General features: G+C 38.0%; 1 protein-coding gene across 2 annotated transcripts; it reads left to right on the forward strand.

The window, feature by feature from the left end:
• Window positions 1–836: 836 nt before the first annotated feature.
• On the forward strand, window positions 837–12262 carry LOC109423289 (uncharacterized; the record flags this gene model as incomplete). 2 transcript variants are annotated; one of them, XM_062843778.1, is given in 11 exon segments in its annotated part: window positions 837–1816; window positions 1875–2132; window positions 2194–2428; window positions 2490–2724; window positions 2786–3020; window positions 3082–3292; window positions 3354–3520; window positions 6289–7470; window positions 11190–11356; window positions 11614–11868; window positions 11930–12262. In XM_062843778.1, coding segments are annotated over 5 exon segments (1992 nt in total), but the record flags the coding sequence as incomplete, so codon positions are not given.
• Window positions 12263–12763: the final 501 nt, after the last annotated feature.

The following is a 12763-nucleotide window of genomic DNA, read 5'->3' on the forward strand; positions in this document are numbered from 1 at the left end:
ACTGTAGGAGAGACTGGGGAGACTTGATCCCTTTTTCTAAATTTACCTGAATGTTTAAGAAAACACACAAAACTAGATCCGATTTCCGAACAAAATGGCAGGTAAACATCTATTGCAAGTTAATACACAACAGAAGGCCTTCAAATTATTGCTAAAGTTTTCAAAACTGTGCTTTTATGGAGGCATGTCTTATGATGTATTTTTCAAAAATGGGTGACACTTGATCCCCCTTTGAGCACATGGTTTATTTAAAGGGAAAATAATTCCAGAGTCTTCCTATTCATTTTCTTTTCGAGTTTTCTTGTATTTTCGATGAATATGGAGTGTTTTAATTTGTAAGATTTCCTTAAATTTTTAAGGATATGCCGTATTTTCAAAATGGGGAGACTTGATCCCCCTTTTCTTGGTTTGTACTAAAGTTATAATTATCTGACACATTTTATCGTTGAATAGACTAGAATTCCAATTAAATAGAGGCTTCCGAATAGAATATTATTTTTCACATGTACAATGTGTGTGTAATCCTCGAGGGATCAAGTCTCCCCATGTCACTGTTGTGTATACTAAGCTGAATTAATTAAAATATGTTAACAACAGCCTTATTTGGATAAATAAGTTTGAAAGTATTCTATTTAAACTAGGGTATGTGTTCCATTAGTAATCTCATGCTCCCATTTTCATCCTATTCGAAAACAAGCGATTACGGCACCAATTGACTCCGTTCTTTTTGTTTTCATGGGTGCTCACTTCTAACAAAAAATACAAAAATAAGAAACAAAACAAACAGCGCTTCAATCCTTTGTTTTTCGTGGGATGAAAATGGGAGCCACACACGGAGAAAACGAAGAACCCAAAATTAGGTATTTTTTTACTCAAAATTGAGTTTAGACAGGTGAACTGATAAAATGGGTGAATTTCGAACTGAAAAGTAAGTAAATTTTACTCAACAATTACGTTGTTGACGGACTACTTAAATATAGGTAAAAAAAACTTGTTTGATTTCACGATTTTTTGTTAATGTTGTTTCTTGGTTTCAAATTAAAATTAGTAAGTATTCCACGAAACATGTAAGGATTCGTTAAAATATTACGTAACGCTGAAGGGGAAGAGAGAGGGTTTAGCATTGTGTTGCTTCATACAAAATTTCCTATACAAAAATAGTTACGTGGGGGGGGGGAGGTAGAAGGTCTAAAATAGTCGAATTTTCCGTTATGTAATATTTGAATGAGCCCCTCAAAGCAAACATTAAGTATTTTGCATAAATGTATATATAAATAAATAAAATCAATTGAAGATTGCATGAATAATTTTACTAACAACTGTAAAACCCAAATTTGAGTTTAAATCACTTAGCGTGCCACTAGGTAATTTAAACCCAATTTTGGGTGAAAAAAATGAGGCAGCCATTTTGAGTTGCAGCTGTGATGCTCCGCGCCGCCAGCATCAGTTCTGTTTCGTCAGTCGCGTGCGCGGTTCAGTTTTACTTTGTAGAAAAAAAAAATTGTAAAATAATTCCGAACCGGTTGATTTTATTCTTTAGTCTTTTTTATTGTGCTCGGGAGTGTCTTCCGTCGTTGCCCTCGGGAGTCCAGGTGAGTTTTTTGCAACAAATTTTCAGACCGCATAATAATGTTTCCAGAAAATCGCCGGTGACCGGTTTAGGTTATGATTTTTCTGTTCGCCGACCATTTGTAAATTGCTGCTCCGCTCCAATTCGTCGCCCGCCGTGAACCCAGCGTGCTGTACTCCGTCATCCATCATTGTCCGGTGGAATCGTTCCAGCTGTTCCAGCCGTCCGAAGCCAGGAGCCGTTGAGGTAACTATTTTGTAAACACCGATTCCAAAGCTCTGTTCAATTTTTTTTTTGTTTTCAGGAATCCGCACCGGTAAGCTTGGCCGTCTAATTTGCTGCTCCACCTCCGTGAATTCGCGTGCCCATCAGATTGTTAATGAGCTGTGTTCCGCCGCTGATCGATCCGTGAACGTCCGGATCCTTTGTCAGGTGGAATCGTTGTCCGAATCCAGTAGCCGAACCCACGAGCTTATCAGATTGCCGGCGTGCTGTTTTTCGCGGCTGTCCCGTGATCCTCCGTTCCAACTGGTCCAGCCGTCCGAAGCCAGTAGCCGTTTAGGTAACTTTTTTTTTGGCACCGATTCCAAAGCTCTGTTAAATTTCTTTTTTTTCGTTTTCAGGAGTCCCCACCCGTAATTTGTCGCCCCTCTGTGGACCCGCAAACCCATCAGATTGCCGGTGAGCTGTGCTCCGACGCTGACGCCGTCCGGATCAATCTTTGCCAGGTGGAATCGTTCACCGAATCCAGTAGCCGAACCCACGACCTCATTAGATTGCCGGCGTGCTGTTTTTCGCGGCTGTCCCGTGATCCTCCGTTCCAACTGGTCCAGCCGTCCGAAGCCAGTAGCCGTTTAGGTAACTTTTTTTTTGGCACCGATTCCAAAGCTCTGTTAAATTTCTTTTTTTTCGTTTTCAGGAATCCCCACCCGTAATTTGTCGCCCCTCTGTGGACCCGCAAACCCATCAGATTGCCGGTGAGCTGTGCTCCGACGCTGACGCCGTCCGGATCAATCTTTGCCAGGTGGAATCGTTCACCGAATCCAGTAGCCGAACCCACGACCTCATTAGATTGCCGGCGTGCTGTTTTTCGCGGCTGTCCCGTGATCCTCCGTTCCAACTGGTCCAGCCGTCCGAAGCCAGTAGCCGTTTAGGTAACTTTTTTTTTGGCACCGATTCCAAAGCTCTGTTAAATTTCTTTTTTTTCGTTTTCAGGAGTCCCCACCCGTAATTTGTCGCCCCTCTGTGGACCCGCAAACCCATCAGATTGCCGGTGAGCTGTGCTCCGACGCTGACGCCGTCCGGATCAATCTTTGCCAGGTGGAATCGTTCACCGAATCCAGTAGCCGAACCCACGACCTCATCAGATTGCCGGCGTGCTGTTTTTCGCGGCTGTCCCGTGATCCTCCGTTCCAACTGGTCCAGCCGTCCGAAGCCAGTAGCCGTTTAGGTAACTTTTTTTTTGGCACCGATTCCAAAGCTCTGTTAAATTTCTTTTTTTTCGTTTTCAGGAATCCCCACCCGTAATTTGTCGCCCCTCTGTGGACCCGCAAACCCATCAGATTGCCGGTGAGCTGTGCTCCGACGCTGACGCCGTCCGGATCAATCTTTGCCAGGTGAAATCGTTGTCCGAATCCAGTAGCCGAACCCACGACCCCATCAGATTGTCCCGTGATCCTCCGTTCCAGCTGGTCCAGCCGTCCGCAGCCAGTAGCCGTTTAGGTAATTTTTTTTAGCACCGATTTCAAAGCTCTGTTTGATTTCTTTGTTTTTTCGTTTTCAGGAATCCGAACCCGGAAACTTGGCCGTCTAATTTGCTGCTCCGTCGCCCGCCTTGAACCAACAAACCCACCTGCTTGTCGGTGTACTGTCCGGAAGATTGTACGCTGGCGTCAATGATGGAAGGATTACGGAAAAAGATTGACGACGACATCTACCGTAAACTGGTCGGTGAGTGCATTTAAATTTTTGTAAAATTTCTGGTGTAGGGTGCGGGCACCGGTTTTGGCCAGTCTAAGGGAAATTATTTTTAAAAAAATAATCCATAATCCAATGAAACCTACCAATGTGGCAAATGAAAGGTTTCGATCTATACTTTATTAGAAAAATTCAGAAATCAAGCTAATACTTGATTTTTGTATTAAAAGTAGCACTGACCAAAATAGAAGCATTGCCACAGTTTTGGCCATATCCTCGTGTATTTCTATTGGTTTCTATTTTGGCCAATCACGTGTATTTCTTATGGGAGTGGCCAGATTAGAAGCACCGTGGCCAAAATAGATATATGGGAGCTGATTTTTTAAGGAAAATTATTTTTTTTCTTCCAGTTTTTAATCAAAATGTATGGTTTTCACAGTTGTAATCATCATATTATAATAGAATCTACTAGTACAAATTCATGCCGATCTGGATCTAAACAAGCTGAATACTGCACTATGGCCAAAACTCCGGGCTGGCCCAAAATAAAGCTTCTACCCTAGGTCATACGTGTAGTCTTAGTCTTTTTCTTTTTACATATTCTATATACCTATTAATTTGATTTCCTCGATAATTCCTTTGATTATTTCCTAATAACTTTCCCCCATTATTGATTGCTGATTTCGTTAGGAATTTCTTTTGGACATTTCTTTATAGTTTCTACGGAAAATCCTAGGCAGTTTCTTTGCCAATATTTTCAGCCTTATTTTCGAGAATTACTTCGGTATTTTTTCATCAATTAATGTCTACGAATTCTTTTGATGATTTCTTCGGCAACTCATTAGATAATTCCGACTGCATTTCGTTTGTAAATTTCTTTGGCAAATCTTATGGAAACTCCCTCAGCAATTTTACAATTACTACAGATATTCCTTTAGTAATTTGTTTGGCGAATTCTGCAAAAACTTCTTCAATAATTTATACGCTTATTGTTTCCGATTATATTTTTTGCAATTTTGACACAAATTTCGATTTTCGCTTATGTCTACCCCCCCTTGGTAAATTTTGGTCGGAATTCGACATTTTGAGGGGAGATACAAATCTGGAGCTCGATTTGAATAGGTCGTATGTGCTTTTGTAGATATAAAATTCGATCAGTTTATTTTAGTCATTGTAGCAATATGACAGATATTTTGCAAACTTTTAATGATGGAACAGAAAGCCTGTTTTGTGAGTATTCTGCTGTATGTATCAACTTTGCTCAATTTCAACGGTTTTCGCTATAATAAGCGAATCCAACTGATCGAATTTCTAATCGACAAAAGCACATACGACCTATTCAAATCGAGCTCCAGAAATAATGTATTCATGAAATCTAAAAACTTTAAAGTGAAATTAGAGTCGCCGAGAAAATGTCTTAACAAATCCGATGAATTTTATGATGTTGTCTAATTGTTTGAGTAATTTTTCATCAAATCCATTTATTATTTATCATCCCCTCCTTGACGACTCAATGAGCAAAGCGACAAAAGAAGAAAATGAGATTTGTTCCGGCCTTTTTTGGCAATATTTTTGTTTTGTAATTTCCTTCTGTAATTTATTTTAAAATTGGTTCGGCAATTCCTATTTAAAAATCATACTAGATTTTTATTCGTTCATTTTGATTTTTTTTTTTGAAATTCATTATTACTGGTTAGGACAATTCCTCTGCAAATATTTTTAGCGATTTCTTCGGGAAGTACTGCGGTAATTTCTTTAACATTTTCTGTGGAAATTTCTGTGAAACGTTTTTTTTTAATAATTTTTCGGTTATTCCTTCGGTAATTATTTTCGAAACTGGTAACGAGTTGCCAAGTGAATTTCGAGTTCCTTTATTCTAGCATTAACTGGACGATATGATGAACTGGCGATGGTCTATGAGCCATTTCTAACATTTTTGCGCGATAATCTACGGCGAAACGGCATTATCGATTTTTTCTACTTGTCCAGAAGAATGTCTGAAATATGGTTTGAAATTAGATCTAGCACGCTGTAATATTCGTCACCCATGAATTGGCGCCTACATCAGTGGTCTAACGACTCTTCGCGTGCTCGGCACTAGTTCCAACATGCCGCTTAAAGAGTTGCCACATATGATGTTAGGTAAGCTGAAGTCAGTAAGCTGGCTGATGGGGTACGGAAGCTTTTGCTATGGTCAAAATTCAAGCATTATTTAGACATTATTCTAGAATAGATGGACTATATATAGCTAAACGCATATTTTAAAATAGTAAACTAGAATAGATCACATTTTCTTTTTCTTTCACTCGGAAAGAAAAATGGGAGGGGATGTTAAGCAGGAGCGGTTCATGAGTGTGCTTTGAGTGTGATTTTACCAACACTGGTGAGATCCTAATGTCATTCGGCAAACTTTCAGATAAAACTACAAGGTTCAATTCATTCATTCATTGTTTTTTGATAGCATGCTTCTGAACTGAGATAATAGGGGTATTCACTAAACCGAATAATTGCTGCATAAGCCATGATTTTCTGCTTATTTGAAATGTTTCATGATTTTTCGTATGAAATAATCGAAGATTGCCTTGGTGATCGCGACGTTTAATCAGTTTAATCAGTTTACGCTGTTAAGTGAATCCCCCTAATAGCAAGTGAATGTAATTCTTTGCAAATGAATGGTCCCATCCCTGCTTATAACTAATGTTACTAGTTACTTAGTCCAATGTGGCGCTCCGTTTATTTGTTACCTCTTTTTTATTTATGCATATTTCAAATTTAACTGTCGTTTATTTTATTACTTTTAGATATGCATTGTCATATTGATGGATGTGATCAATGCTTCAATGATATAAATGAGATTAAAACTCATTTTATAAATGAACATAAGATTAGTACCAGCCGAAAAGCAAATATTCCCTTCAAATGCTCGCAGTGTAAATCATTGTATTGGTATTTTCCTGACTTTAAAAAACACGCCATAAATAACCATTCCATGACAAACGTTGCATATGAGGATGCTGACGTATTACAACACGGCAATAGAATCGAAGAGGAGAACGATGTGAGAGATGTGGAAGCAATTTCAGCGATAAAAAATCCATACTTTTTTGAAGAACCGATTTCGTTGGAAAAAATGACTTCCGATGTCGAAGATCTTATCACAGGACTACGGTGTGATGTTTCATTACCAGAAAAGAAAGTGCAGGTTTTTATTGACACAATTTCATCAGTGTTAAGTTGGACGCAAAGGTATACAATGTCCGTTATCAAATCATATATTGAAACGAAACAACTTTCATTGGAAGACGATGATACATTGGAATTGCTAAATGCTGTGCATATACCGAATATTGTATCAACCGTACGGACGCATAAAAGCAACGTTTCAAATCTCGAAGTGAAGGCTGGTTGTACAATACCTGAACCAGTGGAACATGTCCTAGGTAGAACAAAAACCATCCATCGTGTTCTGTTACTCCCTACTCGAGGCAAAAAATTTCAAAATTTGGTTAAGCAGAATCAAGTCAGTAAAAAAGTTAGACTACAGAAAGATGTCTACCATTATATACCTATAATCGACACTTTAAGATTGATTATGACCAATCCAGGAGCCCGTGAAATGATAGAAAGCGAAGCACGACAATTTGATGACACCATACGTACATTCAAAGACGGTCATCAATTTACTTTGCATGCCTTCCTGAACGATCACCCTTGTGCTCTACGCCTTTCATTTCATATTGACGAAGGAGAATATGCAGATGCGTTAGGATCCAGGAAAGGAAAGAACAAATTGACAAATGTTTGCATCAAAATTCAAAACATTGATGCTAGAATCAATTCATCGTTGGACCGGGTATACATTGCACTCATGGTTAAATCTAGTGTCTTGAAAAAGTATGGATACAGAAAGGTTTTCCAGCCGTTGATCGAAGATCTTCTAAAGTTGGAAAGTAAGGAGGGCGTTAAACTTAAAACAGCTGCAGGTCAGTAAATCGATAGTATACTTAAAATAAACACAGATAAACAAACGTCTCACAGCTGGTACTTGGCATCGCTTATATTTCGAATGGTTATTTCAAAAAGTCTGTTACTCTAAGTGATACGTCTGTTTCTCTGTGATACGTTTTACGTACAGGAACCGTTCGTTTTTGATCTATTGATGTCCTGTAACATAGAAACTAACGTAACAAAAGATGCCATTAGTGGTCTACAAAAAAAGTAGTAAAAATGTAGCTTAACATTTCCAAACATATTATGGTTTAAGCAATATTGAAATTGGACCTATGGTCAAAATCGAACGGATACACTTAGTTTTCTCAGATAAACAGACATACATAATACAAATATTTTACCCACACGATTTTTGTATTATGAAATCTTGAAAATTAAAGCCTTCCCAAGTAACCAAGCTGCTCAAGCGATACTGCTTGTGTGTGGTTACTTGGGTTTTGTCTGTTTGTCTGTGAGATCTTTTTTTTACAAAGATGTTATGAATCAATTAGTATTTCGAATTTTCTGTTTAGAGGATAAGTTAATTAAACTTGGTTCTTGGAGTTTTCTAGCGGATCGTTCCAACTAAGACAAAAGCTTCCCTGCTTTGATTTTTATATTAACTGTGAGCCTTTTCCACCAATGGTCATTTTGCATTTTTATATTATTACGTATACTTGGACCGACCAGGAATTCAATCCATGTCGTTTAGTATGTCCTTGCAGCATTGGACCTGCGTGCGTTTCAATATGTCATTTCTGAACTGCAAAGTAACGTTATACAAATGCAAGCTTGGCATTGGGATGAAGCAAAATGCATTTACAAAATTATGTTACCAAATTCGAACTAACTAGTCCAGACTTTAACTAAATGATTCAAAACACCTCTAGTATTAGAATATATATGTATTCTTATTTAGGTATCTATTTGTTTTCTTATTTAGGTATCTACACATTAAGAGCAACTTTAGTAAATGCGTTAGGTGACACTCTTGCTGTCCACGAATTGTATGGCTTATTGGGACCATCAGCCAACTATTTCTGTAGATCTTGTATGATCACACGACGTGATTTGCACAATGGTAATTTTGGAGATAATTTTCCACACCGGACAGTACAGAGTGTGCAGATCGACTTGGAAACCATTCAGCAAAACGAGAAATTAATTTCTCAATGCGGTATAAAGGAAGAGTGTGTTTTGCATGAACTTGGCTATTTCAGGTGGCCTAACAATCATGTGTTTGACCCAATGCATGATTTGTTCGAGGGCATTCTTCCGATGATTATAAAAAAAATGCTGACATACTTTGTAAACGATGCTAAGTTAATAACAGTTGGGCAAGTTAACAATATGATTGATGAATTTGACTACGGCGAAACAGAAATTCGCGATAAACCGTCTTCCAATTTTACAATCAAAAGTTTAAAAGCCAAAGGCAACACGATAAGCCAATCTGCTGCTCAATGTTGGCTCTTAATAAGAAGTTTTCCTTTCATTTTTCACGAAGTGTTGAAGCATAGAGCCGACTATGCAAATATCATCGGTTTACTGTTGAAAATATGCTTCATTTGCTTTTCTAGTAAACTATCGCAGGAGACAATAGCTGATCTTGAAAAAGCTATCTTTGAATTCCACACCCTCTTCAAGCAGTGTTTTTCTGAATGCAAAGCGATAAATAAAATTCATCATATTGCGCATTACCCTCAAGTATGTAGAGAAAATGGCCCAATTTATTTTTACAGTTGCATGCAATATGAATCAAAGTTTAAAGAATCAAAAAGCCAAGCAAAAACATGCGGAAATTTCAGAAATTTAACCTTAAGTTTAACCAAACGTTTGGCTTTGAAACAAGCTCTTAAAATTATAAATCATAAGTACGACATCAACAAGATTACCATCATTAGTACGTCAACTACAGAAAAGACTATTATAGATACTTCGGGATTATTGTTTGATATGCCAGATGAAATTAACATTATTTCGCAATTCAAAATTAACAGCATCGAATTTCGTCCAGGTTTTGTAGTGAAGTACGAAAATTTAAATGAATGTTTTTATGGAATTCTTTTATATGCAGTCAACTTTGATAACAAAATTTCATGTATTGTTCAAGAGCTAGAAATGCAAGATTTGAATAGCAATATGTTAGCATACAAAGTTATTGTCACGAAAACTATTTTAAGAATAAGCATTGAAAAGTTATTTACGCGAAAAGTTTATAGTTTGTGGCAGCTTCATAAGGAAACCAACGACAACTACTTTATAAGCCTTAAATACGATGATGAATGACTAAAACGTGAAAACCGATGTGCAATATATGAATTTATAAAATAAAAAGAATAAAAACATCGAATATAATACCTAATATTTCAACGTCTGTAACTTTTTAAAATAAAATGGCTTGAAACATGAGAATACCTAATATTTATTTTTGGGAAAATTAATCATCACGAGAACTATTTTAACGATAAGTATGGGGAAGTAATTTACGCAAAAATTGTACTAGACTGGGTCAACGTTGTATGGGAAAATTGAAATTTGATCGCTACTACCTGAAACAAAGTTTTTTTTCCTCGGTTTTTTTCTATCATTTTTAGCGCCCAAAGCAACTGTGCATAATTTTGATGCTATTGGCTGCGTCCCCGTATTTCGCTTTACGATTGACATTTGTATAGGATTTTGTATGGGAAAACATACTTTTTCGCATTTTTCTCATTACGGGCTGTTCCGTCGGAGGAACAGCACATGACCGGTAGCTCGATGGGAAGGAGGGGAACTTAGCCTTTGGAAAGGCTGTGGCTTCCACTGGGGAGGAAAAGGCGGTTTTGCACTACAAACTACTTAACTCTATATTTCGTGTCAGGGTCTATCTCGATCCACCCACGCATTTGGGGGCCGTTATCAGAAAGATCTATCTGCGTTCTTTCTGGTAACGGCCCCAGATGCGTGGGCGGATCGAGATAAGCCCTACAGCGACAAAAACAATGTTTGTTTACAAAACGAGTTACACCCTTTAGACATGTCGCCTAAAAATAGAAGATCACCAACGCTCACACACTGAAGATGCCTGCTAGTCCCCAGCAGATATCTCATTGGCTCCTTGTGTGGGTGTAGCTGGTCTGGCGATACTGGAGTAGCATCTACGGGCGGTCAATCAAGCTCAAGCTCAAGCTTTAGTGGTGCTTTTAACCAGTAATAGTTCAAAATGCTTAAGGTGACCTTCTTGCCCCGCGTCCCCCTACTTGTGATTTGATGATGATCCCTGATATTACCTCAATAGCAGTAAAATATGCAAATGCTACTAATATGCAGTTATGAGCAGTGCAGTTAAGTCTCCTCATTTTTTTGTTTTTAATTTTTCATAAAATAATCTTTTTTTAGTCCGTTATTTTACAAAAATTCAAAAACCAAAAAATGAGGCAATTTATATGGCGAACTTACGTATTCTCGGCAGTTTTGTTCTCTTCGTCATGGTTTTGTTTTCAAACCTGTAGGTCTCACAGTTGGCCTCAAATCCATCCCAACCAATCTGAGTTATATGCCCAAATTTCAGGCAATTCGGCCCACAAAAACCCCCCATGACGAAGAGAACAAACCTGCCGATAATACCCATCTTCACCCTAGTTTCGGCTTAAAATCAATAAAGATAAAGACAATAACGTATTTTTGGACAAGTTCAGATAGCAAAGCAATTAAACATGTTTTTTTTCAGCGCATCGAGTGACAGATGCAATATTGTGGGACTTCGACGAGAACGATTTGATTGCCATAGGAATCACCGAAAAAGGGCCCATTAAATTAATACTGAAATATATAGCGGATAAAAAGCCTCAAGAAGAAAATCCTTCTTCTTCGTCAACGCATGAAGAATCCGAAGTGGTAGGTGGTAGCTTAATTCTTGGTTGATTTTTTTTAAAGAGCAAAAGTGCTTTCGTAAACTAAGTTTGCTCTCGATAAATTCTAGCAACCCAACACATGCCCACGCAAACTTTTATGGTAAAGTTGTCTTTACTCGATTACCATACGAGAGAACTTCGTTTTCTAAAGCTCTTTTATTACGTAAAAAAAAAACTGCCACAAACACCTGAATTCACCTTACATATAATTGTATGTATACATTTTTTAACATTTTTTAGACAATTCGTGCCATACTCAAGAAGGATGTCAAATTCCAAAAAGTAATTCATCGTTATTTGGATTACGACCTGGTACCAGACCATAAGGGACTACTTCATATGAATCGTATTCTAACCACCCATTTCTTCGAGCATCAAATCTGCAAAGAATACAAATACCCGACATGGCAGCAAAAACAGAAGCTGGCGAAGAAAATTCTTGAAGAATTTCCTCAACTGAAATCAACGCGAGTCAATGACGACGCTCCACCTGAGGTATGTAGCATCACCGTGCTGAGTAATCTTACGCTTCTAAGTTCACTGTGTTTCTTTTTAGTCGCACTTTTTTTGGAAAAATGGTGGACGTAAAACTGGTTGCCATACTGGTTTAATCGAAACCAGAGTGGGCAATATGCGCAAAGACGTCCCCGAAGATAAAAGGGCATTTCGTCGGACGAAGCAGAACGAAGCAGTTAAGCCCGACGAGTTAGAGGAACTAGCGTGTAGCATTGCAGCCATAAGCCCTACTCCACAAAATGCTCGCAACATCTGCGAAAGTATGGCTCAATGCTTTCCGTTGCATGAGTGGCTGTTGAAATCAAACAAGGAAAATAAGCCACAGGAAATACTGCGAACCTTTCCGCACTTATTGGCATACTATGGCCTATTGGTATGTAGATTTTTTAGTATTGCTAGTTAAGCCTTTCTTTCATACGACTGTTCGATTATTCCGATATACACCGTGTCCAATAAGTTCTCATACAAAATACAAATTTAGAAAATATAACTATTTCACATCTGTAATTCATATTTCCAAAATGAATGCATGTATTGAAGTGTCACGTAATACCGATTAATTAAAGCATACGGCTTAGAATAACGTTATTTTACATTTGTTTTGATAAGCCTAGCAGTAAACTTCCGTTTTCTGGAATCCGTTTCATCAGGCACGCAAGAAAAATGTTCCTTGTTGGGTTTAATCACCGTTAGCTAGTATATATCTATTTTATTGATATTTATCGGTGAACGAGTAAAACAATATCGTTTTTTGCGTGACGTTTCGGCCTAATCACTTTTCAGCCATCTTCAGACGCAATAGGACAGATCGGTGTAGTACTAGATTTGTAGTAATGAGCTGAATTTTAGTATGGTGAGAAGGTCAATTCTCCGT

This window comes from Aedes albopictus, unplaced genomic scaffold, assembly GCF_035046485.1.
Source record: "Aedes albopictus strain Foshan unplaced genomic scaffold, AalbF5 HiC_scaffold_533, whole genome shotgun sequence".
Lineage (NCBI taxonomy): Eukaryota > Metazoa > Arthropoda > Insecta > Diptera > Culicidae > Aedes > Aedes albopictus.